The sequence below is a fragment of the Phocoena sinus genome, chromosome 18, assembly GCF_008692025.1.
Source record: "Phocoena sinus isolate mPhoSin1 chromosome 18, mPhoSin1.pri, whole genome shotgun sequence".
NCBI lineage: Eukaryota > Metazoa > Chordata > Mammalia > Artiodactyla > Phocoenidae > Phocoena > Phocoena sinus.
Window position 1 is genome coordinate 49431960 of NC_045780.1, and position 27386 is coordinate 49459345.

Below are 27386 nucleotides of genomic sequence, written 5' to 3' on the forward strand. Positions count from 1 at the left end.
TTTCAAGACCAGTGTTGACCAAGCTAATAATTATCTATCCCAAACAAAAGTCAGTTGTTCGAAAAACAGGAACTGAGAGCACCCAATAATAAGACCTTTACGATGATTCAAATACAAGATTTTTCAGAGGACAAGTCTGAGGATGAAAACTTCACTTTATCTTCAGGCATTTAGGGTATCTTCAACCAGACATAAGGCCAACTTGCCCTCAGGAAAGGACAAAGCCAGCAACTCTGCAGACCAATAGTTTGTCTTTATCAAAACTAAAAACAAATAGAAAACCCCCCAAAACTCAACAAAAGGACCTATTATTTACTTTTGTAAATTATAATCAATACGGCAAACGTACCTAAGTCCACGAGAATAGCATGCTGCTGAACCGTGAGCTGCTTTAAAAGCTCTTTATAGGATGTGTCAGGAGGTTGTTGTTTATTAGGCAATCTGTGTCTTAGACGATACTGCAAAGCTAGGAACTGCCAGATTTCTCCTCGTCGACTTTTGGGAACACCTACAGTCAAAGAGATAAGAAAGCAAGGTCTTGAACACTGGAATGAAGGTGCTAAAACACAGTTGATGAACTATGTAATGCATGAAAATAGGCAGCTCTACTGTCCTGCGTTCCACCCTATAATCACACAGTACGATGTAGTGACAGAAGCCTATTTTGAAAAGTTTAATCCTGTAGCTGGTGTCTTGCAAAAGAAAACCCTCAAAATAACAAGGATAATAATGGCAATATTAACAAGAACAGCTGCCACCACTGATTGAGAACCTAATACAACATTTATTGAGGACAGTTAGTTTCTGACATTGTAATTACAGAAACTGCACCTAATTTATTCACAGGTCCTCAGAAAACAACCTAATGAGGCAGGTAATTACTATTATCTACACTTTACAGATGGCGAAGCTGAGGCAGAAAGAAGCTAAGTAACTTGCCCAAGTTCTCACAGCTAGTGCAGTTTAGAACTCTAGTTTCAGAGGCCAAATTCTGAAATACTGAAATGTATTACTGCCTATTTTCACCTTTTATTTGGTTTGAAGCTGGTAATAAATGCTAATATTCATACTCTGATTTCTAAATAGCTGTCATTAAAAAGTAACTTTGTAAAAGAGAATTAAATAGCATTCTTATATGGTCCACAAGAAAATGAAATAATAAAAATGGTAAGTACAATATGAAGGCAGTGCTCCAGAACATCATTCAGCCTTTGAGAAGAAAATAGCTAGTATAATTGCTATATTCATGTATAATGAAACACTAACTCCAGTCTGCTTGAAAACCAAAGCAAGCAATTCGAAGTATGCTAAACGTATGGTTTTTTTTATGCCAAGGGACATGAAATATAGCACTGGGAGGGACAGAATTCAATTCTGTACAGTGCAGGCAACTTTATTTCACTGTTTTCAGTCCAAAAAGACTAGATATGGAATAGGTTCCTGAGCTCCAGCTGGGTAGAGAAAGGTATAATGGCACTGATCTCTTTGGGATGCAATGTAACAGTTTGCAGAAGCTCAAAGTATTATTGTCCGAAAGGCATAACTCAGGCTCACGAACATGAATTCTAAGGCCCTCTACAGGGTATACCTCCAAACCACCTTTTTTTAGTTCCATCACCTCCCGTTCCCTGCCACACTAAGTGTATATAGTAAGTATCTAGCTGTACTCAGTGTAGGGCCATAAGAAGCTTATGGTGGTTTTCACACTTCCAGTTTCTTGTTCCTACTGTTGCGTTTATGAAATTCCAAGCTCCTCCAGTTGATTGCCTAGTGTATCTCTATTTGTCTTTTTTTTTCCTTGCGGTACGCGGGCCTCTCACTGTTGTGGCCTCTCCCATTGCGGAGCACAGGCTCCCGCACCGGGGTACGAACCCATGTCCCCTGCATCGGCAGGCGGACTCTCAACCACTGCGCCACCAGGGAAGCCCTATTTGTCTTTTAAGGATGAGCCTGAATACCATTCTTCTGCAGAAACTCTCCCTAACATCTCTAGGAGTAAGAAGTCCCTTTTCATATGCTATGTGACTCAGACTGCACCATTACCATATTGGATTACAGTTAGCACTATACTGTATGTTTGTCTAGTTTCCTCACTTAGATGGTGAGCTCCCTGAGAATAGTTAGCATACTTTCATCTCTCTATGATGAAGTCCAAGAATATACCTCTCTACTCATACGTTTGTTGAATGAATGAATGAATGATCTCGTGCAAAACGTCACTTTTAGAGGGTAACTTTCATTAGCCCATTAAATGAATCATTGATAACAGGAGAGGGCTGTCTTGTTATCCATCCAGTAACAATTCTACAAAAAAGTAATTCACTTTAATTAAATATTTATTGAGCATCTAACATATAGCAGAGAATAGACCATGGCACTGAGGATACCTCATCACTGAGAGATGAATAAATCCATTCTCAGGAAAATTAGTCTCATTCATTCATTCAATAAATAACTTATGCAAGATGCTCTCTTAGGTGCTAGGAGTATGGGGGGTGGAGTGAGAAAACATGAAACAGATATACACAAAGATACAAAGTTATAAATTATCATAAGCACAATTAAAGGGAAAGAATCATGAGAAAGAATAATAAAACAAAACTAATTTACTGGGGGAGAGGGGCACTCTGAGGAAATGGTATTTGAACTGAGAGCTGAGAGATAATACGATTCTCCAGGCTGGGAGTGTAGGCAGCAATCACTTTGGGAAGAAGGATGTACGGAGGCCCTGAGAGGTGCAGAGAAAGATGGGGACAAAGGAGGAGGGAGAAGAAGATGAGGTGGAAAGAAAAGGAGACGGGAAATGGGGAGAAGGTAGAGAGGATGGAAGAGGGAGGGTAGGGAGAGCTGGAGCATCCCTGCAAGAAATAGCCTGTGCCAGACTGGGACCCAAAGTAGTTAGCATCCCTGAAGCACAGGCTACAAGGTAGGGGAGGTTAAAAAGTGAGATGAGGGCCTCCCTGGGGGCGCAGTGGTTGAGAGTCCGCCTGCCGATACAGGGGACACGGGTTCGCGCTCCGGTCCGGGAGGATCCCACATGCCGCGGAGCGGCTGGGCCCGTGAGCCATGGCCACTGAGCCTGCGCGTCCGGAGCCTGTGCTCCGCAACGGGAGAGGCCACAACAGTGAGGGGCCCGCGTACCGGGAAAAAAAAAAAAGTGAGATTAAAGACGAAGGAGAGATCATGGAGGGCCTTGGGCACAGTGCTGAGAAGTTTAAACTCTATTCTATAAGAACTGGGAAGATGAACACCCCCAAAACATATTTGAGTCATACCAAAGAACAGTATGTTCTACATCTCACACACATTCTATTAGCCACTATTTTGCCTCCCAAGTAATGCAGTCAGCGAAAATCTCTGGGATTTCCATATCTTCAAGGAAAAAAACCATGTATCAGGTTTGTAAGTGTAGCATCTTACAAAATTAATTCTAATTTAAACTTAGTTGGGCAACAGTTTTACATTACCATAGTCTTTTAAAACAAGATTCATGATCAGGTTATTTTGGGTACTTTGGGATCTTTATTTAGGCAGGTCATAGAGATTCTCATTTTAATACAGTTAATCTGAGTCACAGAAACTGCATCTAAGCAATTCACATATTAGTTTTAATTTTAAATTTAAGACGTTTAAACATCAGTCATTTTATATGCCAGAGCAGAAATGCAATATAAGGCTAAATAAAAGCGTTTTTCTAAAATAAATAAAAGAACGGATGGTAGGAAAACTGATTGCTAATAATATATATCTGTACAAACATGTACATGAATATACACATATATTTATAAATAAACACTTCTGAGCAAATGACAAATGAGTCAAGTTTAAAAGCCTGAGATATTTTTACGGATATGATCAAAGATTTGTACTAATGCATGCGATCTTTCCTTGGCAAACAACAACACTGAGTTGAAACAGCTGGTGAAGAGGCAGGAAACTGTGTAGAAAAGGTGCCTGCTGTCTCCTCAGGGACAGAATATCTCCAATAGTACCATGTGCTTACCAATACAGTCACCAACTACAGGCAGAAACAAAGTCCTCTCCTTTTTTTATAGGCAAAGCACAAAGAGAAAATTATGCCTAGGCTGCACGAATCAAAAAAATTTCTGAAGCTTTTCAAAAAAGAAAAAAGATTGATTGAGATGATCCAAGATACCTTCTTTAAGAGAAGTATGAATATCTTCCATATCACATCTGATTTTAGTTCTGCAGTTTAACAACTTCTTATCCCAGGTTATTAAGACCTCCTTCTGACATACTCCAACTTCTTCATAATCCAATTTAATTTTTCTGGACTGGAGCTCATCTCTGCTTGCTAAGGAAGACAGAATTTACATAAGACCTATATGCTTTTAAAACACAGTATTTGTAATGTTTAATTGCATTTGTAAAACCATACCAAATAACATTTGCTCAAAAAGAAAACTTAAAAAAAAAAAACTGAGGATACATGACAGGTTTCTTAAATTTTGAGCCATTTCATGTAAAAAAAAAAAAAAGGAATAACTTCCTAAGGAGCTTTTACTCAGTATGTTACAGATGATAAGGCTTCTAAGCATAAAAAACAAACCATGTTTGAAATATCAATTTTTTGACAAATGTAATAGATAACCACAGAAGCGACAGCTTGCATCATTTTAAACACCATTAAAATGTTAATATTTTATATATGACATATGAGCAAGCAATGCCTCATGCTAACCTTGATTTGAGAAATATTTGACCATGATAACCTGATACATTTTTATAACTATTTCCAGAGTTACCAATACTGCCCTTAACAACAGTAGGTTATACATTCCTGTGTCCATTTTTAATAACCTTTAAGAGGAAAATTCATTTTTCTGAAGCTAACACTACTTTCATTTTTCAAAATAATACAGAATTTTCTCTCATTTGATGGTCTAAAATCTAAGCCCAGAGTTCATTAAAAGAAATGCTTATAAAACAAACCACTATCTGTATTTGGTCTTTATCTTGAAGAATCGATTCCAAAAGAGGAGAAGGGAGAAAAAAACATGTGAGTGTATTTCTTCTCTTTTATTAGGACCACACTGAACAGGAGCCTCTCAGAGTAATCTGTATCCATTCAAGCTCCAGGGCTCAACCACCTTACCTGCTGCAACACAAATCTTTGTCATGCATCCAAAGTCCTCGACAGCACAAAAACAATAGCAGAATGAGTATTACTCTTAACTTAGTGTTTGAAGCCATTTCAAAAGAATTAAAATATCTTACAATAGACTGCTATTCCAACAGGCCAGTAAAAATGTCTACTTAAAAGTCCAGATATAATCAAAAGAGAAATCGGACTACAAAAAATTCCTCCTAGATACCACTAGATGGCTTTCTAACAGTCTAGCTTTGCTTCTCGATATTTGCTTTATATTTCTCTATGATCATCAAGCAATTTTTTAAAAGTTAATAACAAATATCATTCTAAATATAATCCTAAATATAACTTTATTAATGATGTTTTTCCACAATGGACAAAGAATAAAATTTCCTCAGATTTTTTTTTCTCCAACCTTCTCTAGATTATTCATTTAAAATAATAACAATCATCTGCTATGTGCCAGTCATAGGCCCTGAGGATAAAGTGCTGAGTGAGAGCAGTTAATACTTGCCCTGGTTAACTAGGCAAGCACAAAGAACCATGAAGAAATGCTTATCCATTAGATTATTATTATTATTATTATTTTTTTTTTTTTTGCAGTACGCGGGCCTCTCACTGTTGTGGCCCCTCCCGTTGCGGAGCACAGGCTCCGGATGCGCAGGCTCAGCGGCCATGGCTCACGGGCCCAGCCGCTCCGCGGCATGTGGGATCTTCCCGGACCAGGGCAAGAACCCGTGTCCCCTGCATCGGCAGGCGGACTCTCAACCACTGCGCCACCAGGGAAGCCCCCATTAGATGAATTTTTAATGGATTAAGCTATTTTTTGTGTTTGTTATTTAAGTACAGAAGTAAATATAGGACCGACAGAGGTTTCTGATCATATATTCTAAATGTCACCTCCTCTCTTATTCTGTCAATTTATGTAGTCGTATATAATACACAGAATACACAGAGTCATTTGTATCATCCATTTCCTTATACTAACACATATAGTTGAGAAATACTATGGCATACTGGGAAAAAGCCCAAGAACCATGATAAATAAACTGGAGTTTTAATACTTGTTCTGCCAGTACACCACTGTTGGACCTTAGGTTAATTTCCTTAGCCTCCCCAAGCCAGTCACTAACTCAGCTGCAGAATGAAGAATGGAGCTAAATCATCTCTAATCTCCAGTTCAAACAGTCTATGATTCTAAAATTATCCATTAATATTTAATATAATATTCTACTGTACATATTCCCAACTGTTAATGAAATACAATTTCATGCTTTAAATGTTTTAAGGAAATCATAACCATCTTTTTTCAACCTCTTTTTCTGTTTATGCATTAGTTCAAGATATACTCAACTACAAAAAACATAAATTCAATTCCTTTCAAAATCTATGGAAGCTTGAGTAGGCATACCATTTATCACATCAAACTTTTAAAAGCTATGTTAATAACAATTAATTGCATTTTTAACTTGAAAGAAAAGAAGATTTATTTCCTAAGGACGTTTAAAAATCGTATGTACTTTTCATTCTGCTAAGAACATAGCAATAATATATATAAGAATATAGCTGTTGGGCTTCCCTGGTGATGCAGTGGTTGAGAGTCCACCTGCTGATGCAGGGGACACAGGTTTGTGCCCCGGTCTGGGAAGATCCCATATGCCGCGGAGCAGCTGGGCCCGTGAGCCATGGCCGCTGAGCCTGCGCGTCCGGAGCCTGTGCTCCGCAATGGGAGAGGCCACAACAGTGAGAGGCCCGGTACCGCAAAAAAAAAAAAAAGAATATAGCTGTGCCCTAGCAAACTAAAAAAATATTAAAAACTTAATTGAGCAATAGGTATAGTAAAAGGAATCTTAAGGCAGATGATGAACACAGAAATGTGAATATCTGCCTGTACTAAAAAAAGGCTTTTTTTTGGAAGACAGCATAATAAAAGCAAGTCAGAGAAAAATCTAGATTATACGTTTTCCAATAATCTTAAAAGTCAAAGGCCCACTTAAGCTAAATCTTTCATTTCATAAGTGTGAAAAACAAGGCCCTTTTATGTTAATGATTTACCCAAGATAATGGCATTAATAAATTTTTCAGATTTTGGTACCATCTGCACATCTCCCTGTCTATGATTCTATGAGCACTGGCGAAAATAACATCATTATTTTAAAGTCTGGAAAACACATTCTAAAGCATTTGGTATGCATAAACTTAGCAATAAAGCACTACAAATAGCACAATAGCTGTTATAAATTATCCATTTATAAATTTAATGATTTCAATATGATTTTTTAAATAGAAAATTCAAAAAACAGTAACAAAACATAGAAACCTTGATTTGATAATAGATAATTAGTTGGAATGGATACAATATAATTTATTTGAAATAGGCATATTTACCATATTATGGATACAATTAGCCTGAAATTTGAAAATCATATTCGAAAAGAAGAGAATTTGCGTTTTCATATTTAAGGGTTTTTTTAAAGTAGTACATGATGATATTAAACTTTCAGTCATATTAAACACATTGACTTCGTTATATACATTCTACTACCTTCTATTATTCTATCACCCAAATACACTCAAAGGATGTCTGATGTTTTAAATCTGCTAAACAAAAATGCAAATTTCTTAAGCTGGTCAGCTTCCCATGTCATAACCACCTCACGAAATAGCACTAAACAATTTTAATCAGTAGATATTCTGGTAAAAGTGTGTATACAGTCCGAGAATGAGTTTGAGTGTGTGTGTGGCGCGGGGGGAATAGTATTAACAAACGACACCTTTAGATTATAGTATCATATCATATGATGTCATAGTCCTGTTTGAATGGCTAACCTTCAAGTTTCTGGTTTTCTTTTTCCATTCGAAGCAACAGGATTTGCTGGTGTATAGCTTTTCTCCACAAACTCCTCAGTTCCTCCGACTTTTTTCCTTCTTCAGCCTTTTCTGGGTCATCGTCACCAGACATGAATATAAGCAGCGGTTCCTCCTCCATGGGTGGGGCAAGAGGGGACAGTGGCAGCAGCTCACTCGTGTCCAGTCCATCTGCAGAGAAGAAAACAGTGAGAGGCATTCCTAAGTCGTAGCCCAGACTACAGAAGTTCTCTCTGGACTTGACGCTCTCTCCTCCTATATTCCACTTTTAAAGTTGTTCACAAAGCTGCTCTCCCAGTAACTGTCCGTTTCTGGAACTAATGATTTAAGTAAATTCGCTAGACTGAATTCCCCTTCCAGATTTCCCTCTCCTAGTGAAACGAAAGTATATGTAATTTCACCACTTCTTCTTTTCGCACAAAATAACCTATAAGATAGGTGCTCTAAAATGACCTGGCCTTCCCCCACAGTTCAACACTTCTGCAATTTTTCTGGGTATGTTCTCTGTGCAAAACAAAAAGATTACATCAGTAAGCATTAGTGACCTCCTAAGGTCTACACCTACCATCAGAATCTGTCAAGAGTAAAGCAGCTGAGCGGCTCTGGTCATGGCTCAGCTGAGCACTGCTCATTCCTGCAACACTATAACCCAATTTCCGGAGCTCATTCTCTCCCTCCATTCTAGACCATCTTTTTCACGGTTGCCAATTATTTTCCTATTAACAATCATGATTTTGTGTCTTAAAACATTTCAATGGATGCATGCATTCCATAGAACAAAGTCCAAACTCCCGGGAATAGCACATAGACCGCTTCAGACTTTGACCTCAAGTAACCTTTCCAACTTCTTGTCTCCATCTGCCATCTGCTCTCTTGATGCTGAATTTCTCATGACTCCCTGACCCACAAAGTTCTCTGCAATGACTCTAGAGCTTTTCTCGTCCCTTTTTCTGAAAGATGCTTCTCCTAGCAATGAGTTTAAACAAATACGTAACTTTTGTGTAAAGCTTTCTTTGACCACCCCAGACAGAGTTAATTTTATCTCTAGAAATGTTTTTTCCTTGTTTTTTTTTTCTTTATTAATTGACCTCGGCCCTTACCCTTATTATTTACTTTCTTAATAAATAATTTTTTTTTAAAAATCTTACTTTATGGATTGAATACTTAGCACATTTGAATTTTGGCTTTCTTGGTTTTAGAACTGCCCTTTAAATACCACACAATTTTGATTTGTAGGGCTCTGATCATATCTTCTTCCTTCTAGTTTCTAGGAATACAGTTTTCAGCCTCCAAACACATGAAATTTTTCAGCTGTCCTCTAATTCTCCCTCCCTCCCTCCCTCCCTCCTTTCCTCCCTTCCTTCCTTCTTTTTGCAGGGTGATCAGAGAATATAGTATAAATAACACGATTATCCGGAATTCATTTAAAGATCTTTATAGCCAAGTACATAAATATTTTTTACGACTGTTCCATGTGTGCTGAAAATGAATGAACTTTCTCTATAGGTGGCAAGGTTCTATACAAATATCAGATCAAGTTTGTTTAATTGTGTTTCTCAAATACTATCTACATTTAATTTCTCTATATTTAATTTTCAGAGAGGAATGTGTTAAAATCTCCCATGAGAGTTATTTATTTATTTCTCCCTCAGATTTTGCTTAGTGTTATTTTCTAGCTCTCCAAGCTATATAATTACGAGTGTTCTCACCATCGTTAAATCTTTTTGCTTATTGGTACATTTACTTTGCACCTTTGGGCATTTTGCTTTAATTTCTTCTAGGTCTGATTTGCAAAGAGAGCTGCCAGTGCTCTCTTTTGATTGATGTTTGCCTGGTGTATCTGCATCCACTTTTCTATTGTTAAATATTTCTATGTTACTTTGTTTTATGTGTGACTCTTGTAAAAGAATGTTGCTTTTCTAATAATAAAAAAGTCTATGACTTCTATCACTATGCTAGTTCCCTATGCATTATGAAGCAGGCCCCAAAACACGTTTTGAAAATTCATTCATTCATCCATTCATCCATCCATTCAACATGATTTGCTGAATGTCTAATAGGTTCTAATGATATCTGACACATTAACCACTATATCGGATATAAAAAGGGAAGCTGTTTCTCTACTGTAATCACTTAAATCTCTTTGTACACAAAGCATCACATTCCATTCCCTAATTTACAATGCTAGTAAGGGGTAACTGTAGGAAGTATCACACGAACCCTGCTGCTGCATGGCCGAGGGAGATTTGTTCATGGGAGAGGCAACCCTAAGGAAGATGCGCTGCCGCCAGGAAATTCGGCGAGGAGTGACAGGGGTTCCTCCAACGTTCAGGGACTCATTGCTGCAGGTAGACGAGGTCCTTTTTCTCCCCTCTCCATCACTGTAGAAAGCACATAAATATAGAACTTGTAAGGGGAACTGGATAACATGATCCTTCACAACAAAATGGCAGCACAAGCCATTCACAAGTTCTACCACGGGCAAGCGCAAGCCACAGGCAACATGGAGCGATGCGTCACCAGGCACACTGGTCACCGAGGCCACCACATCCTGGGTCAGATGCAGCCCAGGCCACAGCCCAGTCATCAGAAGCTCACCTGTTTCTACTCATTCCATAGTAGCCAACCATTTCAGGTTCCAGCCTGAGCAAAGGAAGTACTTATACAGAGGAGCAAAGGTTGCTTGACTAGTGAACTCATGCTTTCCTAAAATCGGCTAAAAACTAAAATCAGCAGTTATTCTAAACAGCGTCAATGTTTCATAAAAGGCTCTTAAAGAGCTTTTCTTACAGCTCTTATAGGATGGCTGACAAGATAGCTTCCAGTTGCCTGTAACTGTTAAATCTGTCTCCAGAGTGTTAGCTACTAATAGCTGGATCGTGATAGAAAGTAACCAGAACAAAGGCAGAAGAGTCAACCTTGGGATTATTGTTAGGCGATATATTAAAGAAAAAAGCGCGGCCAAATGAGATTGGATAGGCTACATGTTAAAACATTAAGCAGATTTCTTTAGAGCAGGACTTCATAGAGACTAAAATATGCTAGCATGCACTGTGATTCTCCAAAGGGATATATTATACAGAAATTCCCTAACTTACTTAAATTATTTGACCCCAGAATCAACTTCCTTAACTTTTTGGGGTGGTGAGGTAGGCAGCTGGGTATGTCACATCTTTCTACATTGGTGCTTTGGGAAACAAACATACAGAAATGCTGGTCTGCTCTAAGAATTTCATTTTCTAGGAAAGAGCACACTAAATTCTGCTGGGGCTATCTGCAAGAAAAGGTCATTATTTTTAAAAAAGGTCATTATGACTCAAACTTAACTTTTGAGACCAATTACGTTAGCAGCCAAAATACCATGCAATAACTGTCGCTGCTCGTGGTGGGAATATTTTGCTCTTTTAAGCTTTAAAGTCTCTGAGCTTTCCTGAGAGAATGATGAAGACAACAATATTTACACGTGGTGATACCAACAAGTGAAGGTGTGCAACTTCTGATGGAACCAAGAAGTGTTAGTAGTTAGGGCAGAAAGGAAACTCAGCTAAAAAAGCCACAACCCCAGGCTTCCCTGGTGGCGCAGTGGTTGAGAGTCCGCCTGCCGATGCAGGGGACACGGGTTCGTGCCCCAGTCCAGGAAGATCCCACATGCCACGAAGCGGCTGGGCTCGTGAGCCATGGCCGCTGAGCCTGCGCATCCGGAGTCTGTGCTCCGCAACGGGAGAAGCCACAACAGTGAGAGGCCCGCGTACCACAAAAAAAAAAAAAAAAAAAAAAAAGCCACAACCCCACGTACGTACTCAGATGAACTCACTACGGCGAAGAAAATCAAAAGTCCGAAGAGCAATTCAGCCCTTACCTGTCATCTTTGTATTTACTTTGTGTATCCATACTCACCGTTATCAGGTAATTCAGTTATTTCTAATCTTGATCTATCTTTCTGGAACTACTGCTTCTAGATTAGCTAAATTAAGTTTAAGAAAGAGACGTAGCTTTGAGCTGCTACACAGACAGCAAGTGACATGCTGGATCATGATACTTCAGAAAGCAGCTGATACACACATCCCAATACAGTAAAACCCACTTTGTTATGTAGCCTGGATAAAGTTATAACCCTAATATGTGTCCACAGTTCACAGCTCTGCCATACTGAGTGAATATATCCACCTTCACTTCCCCTTTGGAAAGCATTAATTCAAGTATTTCGTTTTTGGGAGCTACGATTCAAACGTTCTATATACAATAGTTACATCCTAAGAAACAAGCTTAACCTACCCTGTATCTTCGTTTGTGTAACACTATTTCACTGGCAGTTATGTGCTAAATGCCCAACTCAGGGATGTATTTCTAGCTCCTACTGTAGCAACTGGCTAATAATAGTAAGCACTCAACAAATATCCATGGAATAAATTAATATTGTAAAACCATTAAAAACATTAACTCAGAAGGGTAAGTAAAATGGACAAAAAATATTGGCTAGGCTAACATGTCAGGAATAAATAAAAGCTCTACCTTCTTAAAACCCTTTGTTGGTAGTCACAACATTTTACGTTTTTCTTACAAAAAGTTCTAATAGCTCTGTTTCCCAAAAGCACAGACTGAGGTGTCGATGGCACTGGTAGGTATTGACGATGACAATACTGGTAATAAACAACATAAGGCATCTTTTTTCCAGATAGTGAAACAGCTATATAAGGGTATCTAATTTATAATTTAAGCCTAGAAAGCTAAGTGAAATACATATGTAGAAGCAACCATTTCAATGCCTCACAGGATAAGTGTTCAATAAATAGTAGTTTCTCTTGACTTTTTAGTACCTCTAACAACAAAAATAGAATAAACCAAACCTAAGGGTTCTGAAACATTTATATTTTAATGCTGGAATTAAAACATCTTTTCCAATTCAGTGTTAATGACATATCAAGCATTTGGGTAGTACTAAATTGCCTGTAAAATATACAGTTTTGGGGGAAATAGGCTATAAAATTGGTGCATGGTGTACCCTTACATTAGCCCAATATTACAGATTTGAAAATTTCATAACATCTAAAACTTTAAATCCTATAATCTAAATAAATTGCCAAATGATACATTTTCTTCATATGTCTGGAATTTAATGGCCAGTAACAAGCCAAAAATTAGCTGTCAAAAATATAAGATAATGCTATACTAAAAGGAAGTACTTACATAACAGACCATTGACCCTTTATCATGTACTAGAAAACGATATCCTGAAAAAGCAGTTTGGTGGCCAAGATAAGGCAAAAGCTGCCCTGCTTCAACTAGCAAGAGAAATATGTCTTCCAAAGTCAGGGTCCAGATAAGGGTTTCAACAGTCAGTGCATATATGCAACTTACAGCAATTTACTTTTTGATTTACATTTAATCAGCAACCTGACATTCCTAAGGCAGTAATTTTAAGAATCAAAACCAAGTGAAACACTTCTGTGCATCAAAATTCTTACATCTCACGTTGGAAACTTTACCGGGCTGAGGGGGGAAACTTTTTGTTTTGTTGGTTTTTTGCTTCTTTACTACCACATTAGTTTTCACTTCAACTTCTCCTTTAACTAATCCTAGGCAAGCAAAATGTCCACCTTTTGAGTAAAAATAAAACAAAACAACGTGTGGCATTTATTGTAGTAATAATAAAGCAAATACAAAAAGACATACTATGTGCCAGGCATTATTCAAAGCATTTTACAAGTATGAACTCATTTCAACCTCACAGCAACCCTATGGGGTAGATGGCACTACAACTCCCATTTTTAGTGAGGAAATTGAGGCAGAAAGAAGCTAAGTAATTTGCCCACAGTCTCTGGAATATAAGTAGAAGGGTCACGATTCAAACCCAGGCAGTCCAGAATACAGACACTTAGGCTCTGTACTTTACTATGTCAATGTAAATACTCTTTGCATTAGTTCAGACAAAGCTCTATTGGTTCATAAAAATAAAGCTGTCAGGACTCACAGGATCCCCCACATTTCTAGTGGAAAAAAATCAGTCTCTAATTAGCATTAAGTCTTTAGGTCAGTACTTCTCTTTCCATTTCTTAGTGGAAGAATGTCATTTATTTTCGCAGAGAAATAAGTTCAGAGTATTATTACATTACATGTTCATTTATGTAAATGTCTCACTTCGTTTTCTTTGCTTTTGAAATCATTGCATTCCAAAATGTAAACACTTTTCTATTTTTAAGTAGGAAGATCAAATCAAAAACACATTAATATATATACCAACATACATTGGTAAATTAATTATCTTTACATCTTTTAAATGATGAAGCAAATAAGAACCATTACCTTATTTTTTCAAATAATCTTTTCCCTCCTTCTTTTGTATTTTGGAATATCAATACATGCATTATAAAACTGTTTCCCAAGAGACAGATCCAGGAAAAGTATTCTGTGCCAACGTTACCTCTATGAAAATTTGTTAAATTAAAAATTAATAACTAGGAAGGAAATACAACATAGAGAATGTCCATCTATTTTTGTATTGGTATATTCTATATATACTTTCTATTACCAGTCACCAATTAATCAAGAACCACAATCCACAAACAGAAATGAGAGCTTTATAAGGGAAGAAAAAAATGCTCTACTATGTGTATCACGGTGTAAGCTGGGAGGCGCTTCCAAGTCCTTCTGGACACAGCATCTATCAAAAGCTACGGATATGATATGAACCTTCCCACAGAGCTTCAAGATAACTTTTTAATATATCCTTGACCAAGCAGTTATAGCCTTCAGCTATTACACTAACATTACACTTCTTATATTAACACAGAATTTTTAATGCATACTTACTTGCCTGCTTTAATGAAAATTAATTCCAATAACAGTAACACTGGACGTGGCACAGAATGAAGGTGTTTTAGTGACCACGCACAGGGACTCAACTTTAAGAAGGATGCAGTCATGTTTTATTTCCCACCAGGGCAACACACACACTTTTCACAAAGGTAAATAAACTCTTAGGCCAGGACCAGTTTTACAAGGCATTGTTCTGCGGGGCAGAAGCCCCCATCTCCCAAGCCCCTTATTAGCACCCATCTAAAACTACCAGTATCATGAAGTCCAAATAAATGTCTACAAGCTGATTGAATCTATATCTAAATCACAATGTATTACACTCAAGAGAGAAACAAAACTTGATGAATGGCATAGCAACCATTTAACAGAAATCTGAAAAGGCTTTCTCTCTGTAAATACCTCAAGAAAGGTTACATGGAACAGCACAGTGTTGAAACTTGAGTTTCTTCCACAGGACCCATAGTACAATTTAACTCATAATTGCTTTAGGTGGACTAATAGTTTACCTAAGCCCTGGCTTCAGCTGGGTAAGAATCTGTCATCCTATGGAAAATCTTCACTAATTAAATAAAACTGAGAATGAGCTCGTCTAGTGGAAACTAATATATAGCATCTGAGCTGAGTCAAAAGAGATTAATCAACGGGTAAAACAAAAACAGAACAAAAACAAAGAATTTTATTTCCTAAACTCTACACTGAATGAAAAACAACTTAATTAAGTTTTTTGCATTGGAATTTAAAATATATCTGGGTAGCTCATTTGCATACTCACATTCTTATAACCTAAGGTTATGAAAATGACATCAAGCAAGATATTAAACCTCCTTGGGGCTCAGTCTAACCCTATCTAAAATAAGGAAATTATGGGCCAGATGACTCCTCAGATAATACACAGACCTAATTCTATGTTTGTAGTAGAACCTAGAAAGACACACAGTAAAGCCTAACATTTCTGTTGGGCTCTAAAATGTAGATAAGAAATTATTATTGAAATGGTCTTACACCCAACCATTAAAAAAATGTAAGTCAATTACAAGTCTCAAACAAGTCACTTTTTATCTTATCAATGTGGCCAAAATAATTTTTTTCCTTTGAATATCTCATTCTAGTCCAATCTTTGATACTGGATTTTACTCCCACTAGAAAGAAATCTAAATGTCAGTGGCCCCAAACAGGAAGATGTGGATATCTGTTTTCCATTGGGCTTGTGATATGAGCAAAGCATAGAAACTAGAACAAAGTAAAGAATAATCATTTTCAGTTAAGTTGTTCGTAGTGATTCTGGACATTTACCACAAAAAGCATACGGGTCAAGAGGAAGAAATGTCATCACAGATGTGGTCAGACTTCCATAATGAGGAAGTAGGTGTTTTCCTGTGTCCAGCCCAGTGGGAGGTCTGGAAGGCCTCGGCAGTGTCTCAAAGTAACCAGTGTGTCAGGAATTAAGATGAACAGAAGTAAACTAATAATTCTCTTCAGTGAAAACCAGATTCGATTTTATGAGTATGTTTCTTTTAGGGTTCTGCTTTCTGCATCTTCTTGGGATTTGAAATAAACTCCTCTAATATACATATGTACCTCCAAACCAGCAAATTAACTTCCATTAGTTCAAAATTTTACTTACTTTTTGATTGAAGGCCACAGCACAGTCCTAAAGAACTCAACATGGAATAGACTAGAAACAGGATTTCTATTTGCAATCAACCTTTTATATGATCATTCATGATCTTTGATTACACCAGGCATCACATTTCCCCTACTATAGACCCTTCACAGCATTGGAAGGATGGCATGCATTCAGGAGACAGCCAAAACTGATTTTTAAATCAATGGTGATAATCAGTTGGAAGAATTAATAAATTTTTAAGCAAAAATATTTAGGCCTCTAATCACCTTGATTCTAAAGCAGTGTGCCGTCTAGTACAACAGGAAAACAAGGAACAGCATTAGCATAGAGAAAGAGAGATGTCCCAAACCAGGATTTAGAACAAAAAGGCATTCCCGTAAGACATGAATAAAGCACAGATAATTTCAATAATGTACCATAATGAGTGATTACACTATTTTTCTCAGTCAATATGAGAGAACTATAGAACCAAAACTACCATGAAGTACTTACCAGCAAAAATCTATTTTCTCATTGAAAAGTTTTATAAGCAGAAGTAATGACTATCATTTGACCAATGAATTTCAATATAAATATTTTAAAAATATAGGTTTAAAAGCTAAGAAGCAATAAGGAGGAACAAAGATGCTTGTTTATAAAATGATATAGTTGATAAATGGATGTTATATAAATATACCACCTCATCATACACAATGATATTTTAGCTACTACACAATGAAATAACATTAAATTTTTAAGAATTAATTTGAAGGTAAAACAAAACATATGTATACTCCCTTTCCTTTAGCATCTCAGTGCTGTGCAAATGAACCTACTACTCAATAAACCATGATATTAAAAAGATCTTGGCTTCTTTTTCTCAGCCTGCTTAAAAACAATAATCTACATGTTTTTAATAATTCCAAATCGTGGTCCTGGAGAAGAATGCCTAATCTGAATTTAAAATTGCAAATTAACATGCTCTTTAAATAATATTTGTTAGCCTATGTGCTAACCTACCATATACCTTACTTGACTATGAATATTTAGAGATCCACTCTATGCATCTAATAAGATGTGAGTTACCCAAGTGAAGAGAAAATACCTGGTGTGGGAAGACACACAGTTAGCATCTCCCCACAACTAGGGCACCTGCCGGCCACTGGTAGGGGACTCTGATGCCCAAGGAGACAGGAGGAACCCCAAAGTGAACTGGTAGGACGAAGGGGAACTGAGGGGGGAGGAGAAGTGGAGGCCAGACAGGATCGACACCCCTGAAGCTGGGGAGATCAGAAGAGGCAGGTGGGAGAGACTCTCAGGGAAGAGCAGGAAAGGAGCAGAGGGCAATCGCCTCACCCACTCGGGCCAGGGAGCCTGCTAAGCTGCCAAGCTGGTACCCCCCCATCCAAAGCCCCATCCAGGCCGCGTGGGTCCTGGGGGCATAGGAGGGAGGCCAGGGAGATCAGGAGAGGAGGCGGGAGGGGCCCTCCAGGAAGAACGGGAGAGGAGTGGAGAGGTTGATTGCCCCACCCACTCGGGCCAGGGGAGCCTGCTGAGCTCCCAGGCTGGTCCTCTGCCCTCCAAGCCTCCCCAGCCCGGCCGAATTGGTCCTGGGGGCTTAGAAGGGAGGCCAAGGAGATCAGGAGAGGCAGGTGGGAGGAGCCCACCGGGAGAAGTGGGAGAGGAGAGGAGGGCGTTTGCCCCGCCTACTCAAGCCCAGGAAGCCTGCTGGGCTCCCAGGTGAGGTCCCCTGCCCTCTGAGACCAGGGCTGGGGGGCACGCCTGGGCCCCTTCTGTTCCTTGAGCCTAAGCCCCACCCCCCACAGCTGCCAGGGCCTTTTCCAGCCCTGTGGGTCCTGAGCATTGGCCCCGCCCACCACTCAAACCTCTCCCTTGCTTAGGCCCCGACCTCCACAGCCAAGGCCTTCTCCCCGCTCCCCCGCCCTTTTTTTCTTTTCCCTCCTCCTCTTTTTTGCTACTGTGGTACTGATGTACCTTCTGGTTGTTGATTCATCCATATTTTTATTTTTATATTCTTCCTAATGTATCTATCAGTTTCCCAGTCTAATTTTATTTTTTACTTTGTTATTGTTCTTTTTTTTTTTTTGCCACCCCAGGCAGCTTGCAGGATCTTGGTTCACAAGCCCAGGGTCGGGTGGAAGCTCCTGCAGTGGGAGCTCTGAGTCCGAACCACTGGACTAACAGAGAACCTAAGACCCCAGGGAATATTCATCAGAGTGAGCTCTCATGGAGTTCCTCATCTCAGCACCAAGACCCAGCTCTACCCAACAGCCTAAAAACTCCAGTGTTGGAAGCCTCAGGCCAAACAACCAGCAAAACAGGAACACAATCCCACTAATAAAAAAAAAAAAAAAAAAAAAAAAATTAGATGACAGAAAAATACGTCACAGATAAAGGAGCAAGGTAAAAACCTACAAGACCAAATAAATGAAGAGGAAATAGGCAATCTATCTGAAAAAGAATTCAGAGTAATGATAGTAAAAATGATCCAGAACCTCAGACATAGAATGGAGTCACGGATTGAGAAAATACAAGAAATGTTTAACAAAGAACTAGAACTACAGAAGAAACAAACAGAGATGAATAACACAATAACTGCAATGAAAAATACACTAGAAGGAATCACTAACAGAATAACTGAGGCAGAAGAACGAATAAGTGAGCTGTAAGACAAAATAGTGGAAATAATTGCCGAGGAGCAGAATAAAGAAAAAATAATGAAAAAACATTGAAGACAATCTCAGAGACCTCTGGGACAACACTAAACGCACCAACATCCAAATTATAGGGGTCCCAGAAGAAGAAGAGAAAAAGAAACAGTCTGAGAAAATATATGAAGAGAGTATAGATGAAAACACCCCTAACATGGGAAAGGAATAGTCACCCAAGTCCAGGAAGCACAGAGAGTCCCTTACAGGATAAACGCTAGGAAGAACACACCAAGACACATACTAATCAAAGTAACAAAAATTAAATTCAAAGAAAAAAATATTAAAAGCAGCAAGGGAAAAACAAAAAATAATATACAAAGGAATCCCCATAAGGTTATCAGCTGATTTTTCAGCAGAAACTCTGCAGGTCAGAAGGGAGTGGCAGGATATACTTAAAGTGATGAAAGAGAAAAACCTACAACCAAATTACTCTACCCAGCAAGGATCTCATTCAGATTCAATGGAGAAGTCAAAAGCTTTCCAGACAAGTAAAAGCTGAAAGAATTCAGCACCACCAAACCAGCTCTATACCAAATGCTAAAGGAACTTCTCTAGGCAGGAAGCACAAGAGAAGGAAAAGACCCACAAAAAACAAACCCAAAACAGTTAAGAAAATGGTAATAGGAACATACATATTGATAATAACCTTGAATGTAAATGGATTAGATGCCCCAAACAAAAGACACAGACTGGCTGAATGGATACAAAAATAAGACCCATACATATGGTGTCTACAAGACACCCACTTCAGACCTAGGGACACATACAGACTGAAAGTGAAGGGATGGAAAAAGATATTCCATGCAGATGGAAATCAAAAGAGAGCTGGAGTAGCAATACTTGTATCGGATAAAAGAGACTTTAAAATAAAGACAGCTACAAGAGATATGGAGGGGCACTATAAAATGATCAAGGGAATCAATCCAAGAAGAAGATATAACAATTATAAATGTTTATGCACCCAACACAGGAGCACCTCAATACATAAGGCAAATGCTAACAACCATGAAAGGAGAAATTGACAGTAACACAATAATAGTAGGGGACTTTAACACCCCACTTACACCGATGGACAGATCATCCAAACAGAAAGTAAATAAAGAAACACAAGCTTTACATGACACAATAGACCAGATAGATATAACTGATATTTATAGAACATTCCACCCAAATGTGACAGAATACACTTTCTTCTCAAGTGCACATGGAACATTCTCCAGGATAGATCACATCTTGGGTCACATATCAAGCCTTGGAAAATTTAAGAAAATTGAAATCGGATCAAGCATCTTTTCTAACCACAATGCTATGAGATTGGAGATCAATTACAGGAAAAAAACTGTAAAAAACACAAATACATGGAGGCTAAACAGTGCGCTACTAAATAACCAAGAGATCACTGAAGAAATCAAAGAAGAAAATTTAAAATACATAGAAACAAATGACAATGAAAACACGATAACCCAAAACCTATGGGGCACAGCAAAAGCAGTTCTAAGAGGGAAGTTTATAGCAATACAATCTCACCTCAAGAAACAAGAAAAATCGCAAATAAACAATCCAACCCTACACTTGAAAACAACTGGAGTAAGAAGAACAAAGAGAACCCAAAGTCAGTAGAAGGAAAGAAATCATAAAGATCAGAGCAGAAAAAAGTGAAACAGAAATGAAGAAAACAGTAGCAAAGATCAATAAAATGAAAAGCTGGTTCTTTGAGAAGATAAACAAAATTGATAAACCCTCAGCCATACTTATCAAGAAAAAAAGGGAGAGGGCACAAATCAATAAAATTAGAAATGAAAAAGGAGAAATCACAACTGACACTGCAGAAAGACAAATGATTATAAGAGACTACTACAAACAACTCTATGCCAATAAAATGGACAACAACAAAGAAATGGACAAATTCTTGGAAAGGTACAATTTTCCAAGACTGAACCAGGAAGAATTAGAAAATACAAACAGACCTATCACAAGTAATGAAATTGAAGCTGTAAATAAAAATTTTCCAACAAACAGAAGTCCATGACCAGATGGCTTCACAGGCAAATTCAATCAAACATTGAGAGAACAGCTAACACCGATCCTTCTCAAACTCTTCCAAAAAACTGCAGAGGGAGAAACACTCGCAAATTCATTCTATGAAGCCACCATCACACTGATACCGAAACCAGAAAAAGATATCACAAAAAAAGAAAATTATACAACAGTATCACTGATGAACATAGATGCAAAAATCCTGAACAAGATACTAGCAAACAGAATCCAACAGCACATTAAAAGGATCATACACCATGATCTAGTGGGATTTACCCCAGAGATGCACGGATTCTTCAATATATGCAAATCAATCAATATGATACACCACATTAACAAATTAAGGAATAAAAACTATATGATCATCCCAATAGATGCAGAAAAAGCTGTCGACAAAATTCAACACCCATTTATGATAAAAATTCTCCAGAAAATGAGCATAGAGGGAACCTCCCTCAACATAATAAAGGACATATAGGGCAAACCCACAGCAAACATCCTAGTCAATGGTGAAAACCTGAAAGCATTTCCTCTAAGATCAGGAAACAAGACAAGGATGTCCACTCTCTCCACTCTTATTCAACATAGTTTTGGAAGTCCTAGCCACAGCAATCAGAGAAGAAAAAGAAATAAAAAGAATACAGGGCTTCCCCGGTGGCACAGTGGTTAAGAATCCGCCTTCCAATGCAGGGGTCATGGGTTTGAGCCATGGTCCAGGAAGATGCCACAGGCTGTGGAGTAACTAAGTCCGTGTGCCACAATTACTGAGCCTGTGCTCTAGAGCCCACAAGCCACAACTACTGAGCCCGTGTGCTGCAACTACTGAAGCCTGTGTGCCTAGAGCCTGTGCTCCACAACAAGAGAAGCTACCACAATGAGAAGCCTGTGTGCCACAACTAGAGAAAGACTGCGCACAGCGAGAAAGACCCAATGTAGCCAAAAATAAAAATAAATTTAAAAAAAAAGAATACAAATTGGAAAAGAAGAAGTAAAACTGTCACTGTTTGCCGCTAACATGATATTATACATAATAAATCCTAAAGATGCCACCAGAAAACTACTAGAACTAATCAATGAATTTGGTAAGGTTGCAGGAGACAAAATTAATGCACAGAAATCTGTGGCATTCCTATACACCAAAAATGAAAAATCAGAATGAGAAATTAAGGAAACACTCCCACTTAACACTGAAACAAAAAGAATAAAATACCTAGGAATAAACCTGCCTAAGGAGGCAAAAGACTTGTACTCAGAAAACTATAAAACACTGACGAAAGAAATCAAAGATGACATAAACAGATGGAGAAATATACCATGTTCTTGGATTGGAAGAATCAATATTGTGAAAATGACTATACTACCCAAAGCAATCTATAGATTCATTGCGATCCCTATCAAACTACCAATGGCATTTTTCACAGAATTAGAACAAAAAATTTAACAATTTGTATGGAAACACAAAGGACCCCGAATAGCCAAAGCAATCTTGAGATAGAAAAACGGAGTTGGAGGAATCAGGCTCCCTGACTTCAAACTATATCATAAAGCTACAGTAATCAAGACAATATGGTACTGGCACAAAAACAGAAATACAGATCAATGGTACAGGATAGAATGCCCAGAGATAAACCCATGCATACATGGGCACCTAATTTATGACAAAGGAGGCAAGAACATACAATGGAGAAAAGACAGCCTCTTCAATAAGTGGTGCTGGGAAAACTGGACAGCTACATGTAAAAGAATGAAATTAGAACACTACCTAACACCATACATAAAAATAAACTCCAAATGGATTAAAGACTTAAATGTAAGACCAGACACTATAAAACTCTTAGAGGAAAACATAGGAAAAACACTCTTTGACACAAGCCACAGCAAGATCTTTTTTGACCCACCTCCTAAAGTAACGGAAATAAAAACAAAAATAAACAAATGGGAGTTAATGAAACTTAAAAGCTTTTGCACAGCAAAGGAAACCATAAACAAGACAAAAAGACAACCCTCAGAGTGGGAGAAAATATTTGCAAATGAAACAACAGACAAAGGATTAATCTCCAAAATACACAAACAGCTTATGGAGCGCAATATCTAAAAAACAAACAATCCAGTTAAAAAATGGGTGGAAGACCTAAGCAGACATTTCACCAAGGAAGACATACAGATGGCTAAGAGGCACATGAAAGCATGCTCAACATCACTAATTATTAGAGAAATACAAATCAAAACTACAATGAGGTATCACCTCATACTGGTCAGAATGGCCATTATCAAAAAATCTAGAAACAATAAATGCTGGAAAGGGTGAGGAGAAAAGGGAACCCTCCTGCACTGTTGGTGGGAATGTAAATTGATACAGCCACTATGGAAAACAGTATGGAGGTTCCTTAAAAAACTAAAAATAGAACTACCATATGACCCAGCAATCCCAGTACTGGGCATATACCATGAGAAAACCATAATTCAAAAAGACACATGTACCACAATGCTCACTGCAGCTCTATTTACAATAGCCAGGACACAGAAGCAACCTAAGTGTCCTTCGACATTTGAATGGATAAAGATGTGGCACGTATATACAATGGAATATTACTCAGCCATAAAAAGAAACGAAACTGAGTTATTTGTAGTGAGGTGGACGGACTTAGAGTCTGTCATACAGAGTGAAGTAAGTCAGAAAGAGAAAAACAAATACCATATGCTAACGCATATATATGGAATCTAAAAAAAAAAATGGTACTGATGAATCTAGTGGCAGGGCAGGAATAAAGAGGTAGACATAGAGAATGGACTTGAGGACATGGGGTGGGAGGGCAAAGCTGGGGCAAAGTGATAGTAGCATCCACATGTACACACTATCAAATGTAAAATAGTTGGCTGGTGGGAAGCAGCAGCATAGCACAGGGAGATCGGCTGGGTGCTTTGCGATGACCTAGAGGGGTGGGATAGGGAGGGTGGGAGGGAGGCTCAAGGGGGAAGGGATATGGGGACATGTGTATGCATATGGTTGATTCACTTTGTTGTGCAACAGAAACTAACACAGTATTGTGAAGCAATTATACTGCAATAAAGATCTATTAAAAAAAAAAGAAAATTACATACCTTACTTGACTATGAATATTTAAAGATCCACTCTGCATCTAATAAGATATGAGTTACCCAAGTGAAAAGAAAATTATATTTCATAGTTTTATGGACCTTCTTTCTATTCTGAATAGTTCTAGATATCATGGTAATTGTGTGTATATGATGTTTTCTCTGAAACCAGTAATAATGAGAGATGTAGAGTTCAGAAATTACTGACATAAAACCACACTCTTGAATATCCTCATTCTTAGGAAATTCACACTAAAGTATTCAGAGTAAAAGGACATGATATCTGCAACCTACTCACAAATGGCTTAGAATAAAAAAATATATGCATATATATATGTATGTATATACGTATACATGTAAACAGACTGATAAAGCAAATGTTAAAAATTGATGAATCTGGAGAAAGAGTTAGCAGTTCTCCATAATATTTTTGCAACTCTCCTGTAAATTTGGAATCGTTTCACAATACCAATTTTTAAAAAACTCTCTCCAAGATTCTAACTAGTAAATTTATGTCTAAGTGACTTACTAATTGAAATAAACCTATTAAGAATGAATTTTGTCCAATAATTTTACTACTGTGTAGATAGTCATCAATAATGCATGGGTATGTACCACTATAGGCATATATAATAATATCCAGGGAGAGTACACTTTAAAAACCAAAAGACTAGAAATAACCCACATGTCCACTGGCAAATGAATGCACTGTGATATAGTAAATGAAATATTATCCAGCAATAAAAATGAATGAACTGGGCTTCCCTGGTGGCACAGTGGCTGAGCGTCCGCCTGCCGATGCAGGGAACACGGGTTCGTGCCCCGGTCCGGGAAGATCCCACATGCCGCGGAGCGGCTGCGCCCGTGAGCCATGGCCGCTGAGCCTGCGCGTCCAGAGCCTGTGCTCCGCAACGCGAGAGGCCACAGCAGTGAGAGATCCGCGTACCACAAAAAAAAAAAAAAAAAAAAAAAAAAAAAAATGAATGAACTGAAGTGCACATAAAAATAGGAATGAATCTCATAAATTAATTTAGGTGAAGGAAGCCAGATATAAAAGAATTTATGCTGTATCATTCCATTTATAGAAAGTTTAAAACCAGGCAACACTAAACTATGGTATTTGAGGTCAGGATGTCGGGTAGAGATTGGGTGGGAAAATGCGAGGAGCTGAAGGTGTGCTGGTAGCATTCCATGTATTGACTGGGTTGGGGTGATGTGGGATGTTCACTCTGTGATAATCCATGGAGCTGGATGCTTACGATTAGCGTACTTTTTTTTTTTCCGGTATAGTTTTTAGTGATTAGCGTACTTTTTAATGAAAAATGTGAAGTGTCTTTTTGGCTTATTGATTCTATGCTGTCAAATTACAAAACAGCATACAAAAAGTAAACAAAAACATGCCAAAAAGTGCTCTCTGATTTTTAGAACTTCTCAGAGCCAAGAGAACGCTACAAAGTACAGAAAATACGATGATTTTTAATGATCCTATAAATTTAAAAGTTCTCCACATGTTTAAATATAGCACTTCAAATAAGATCACTGCAAAGAAGCAAATTTTTTTTCAATACAAAACTAAATATTTGGGCTTCCCTGGTGGCGCAGTGGTTGAGAGTCCGCCTGCCGATGCAGGGGACACGGGTTCGTGCCCCGGTCCGGTAGGATCCCGCATGCCATGGAGCGGCTAAACCCGTGAGCCATGGCCGCTGAGCCTGTGCGTCCGGAGCTTGTGCGCCGCAATGGGAGAGGCCACAGTAGTGAGAGGCCAGCGTACCGCAAGAAAACAAAACAAAACAAAACCAAAAAAAAACAACAAAGAAACCTAAATATTTATCCTCTGACTTCAATATCCTCCTATCAGAATGAGGTACAGAAGGCTTAAGGGAAGCTAGGCACAAGAATGATACATACATCTAGGCAGAAACTACCAAAGATGAACATATAACCATACATTAAAAACTATAAATAATCTTTTTTTTAAAAGTCACTGCTTTTGTACTATATAACCTATTCACAGCTAGTCTTTGACCTTCTTATGGCTGTTCCTAATTGTCACCTCAGGCATGGTTCTATTTCTGGAAGGAAACAGGGATTCTCCAGATGCTCACTTTAACATAACAACAGGAAATTGCAGATGGATGTCATTGAAAGCACTGTATTCTTAGTAAGGAGTACTATGGAGATGAGGCAAACTGACGTTTTTATATGTGTACATCCTCAGTTCTCTAAATTCATTGCATATTCCATATACATTATGCTATTTTTATGGCTATCTTCCTTTAAATCTTCTCCCATAAGGTTGTCGCTGAAAAACTCTTTAAAATCGTCTTCATCAACTTTCTTTGCTAGCAATTCAATGTTTCAACATAATTTTGTACTAATTCAGAGGAAGGTTCAGATTCAAAATTTTATTAATCCAATATTAATCATCTTTCTTGGGATGAAAAAAATGGACACACATGGACAAAAGATATTCAGGGATAATTCAAGCGTTATTCTAATTTAACTAGTTACTGTGGGTTACCTAATTATATGCTAACTTTTTGGATTCCCTAAGTCGAAAAGAAAGGAGGCCAAAAGAATACCCAACAAGATTTTAGTGGCACACAGGCTAGTTGATAGCATGTATTCCTCTCCCTGACTGCAAAAATTGCCAATTATCGAACAATAGAAACAACCCAAATATCCGTCAGCAAGAGAGTGGATCAATTCTGGTGTATTAAATGGAATACTATACAGCAATAAAAAGGAACGGCTCAAGCTACACATAAAAATAGGAATGAGGGCTTCCCTGGTGGCACAGTGGTTGAGAGTCCGCCTGCCGATGCAGGGGACACGGGTTCATGCCCTGGTCCGGGAAGATCCCACATGCCGCGGAGCGGCTGGGCCCGTGAGCCATGGCTGCTGGGCCTGCGCATCCGGAGCCTGTGCTCCGCAACTGGAGAGGCCACAACAGGGAGAGGCCCGTGTACCGCAAAAAAATAAAATAAAATAAAATAAGGAATGAATCTCAGAAGCTTCTAAGCCAACAACAACCCCTTGAGAAGAATTCCCAAGTTAATCCACCACTTTCCAAAGGCTAGAATATCCCACTGAGAATTTGCATGATCAGTAAGATTTT

The 27386-nt window shown here is 38.3% G+C and overlaps 1 protein-coding gene across 3 annotated transcripts in view; it reads right to left on the minus strand.

The window, feature by feature from the left end:
* The window catches only part of TBC1D4 (TBC1 domain family member 4), a 214954-nt gene that overhangs the window by 18819 nt on the left and 168749 nt on the right, over positions 1 to 27386 (minus strand). For all 3 annotated transcript variants that reach the window (XM_032611502.1, XM_032611504.1, XM_032611503.1), the window contains exons 11-14: positions 10202 to 10362; positions 7943 to 8152; positions 4157 to 4315; positions 350 to 508 (exon numbers count right to left, since the gene is read on the minus strand). In XM_032611502.1, the coding sequence (XP_032467393.1) occupies positions 350 to 508; positions 4157 to 4315; positions 7943 to 8152; positions 10202 to 10362 (689 nt within the window). The remainder of the gene's footprint in view (positions 1 to 349; positions 509 to 4156; positions 4316 to 7942; positions 8153 to 10201; positions 10363 to 27386) is intronic.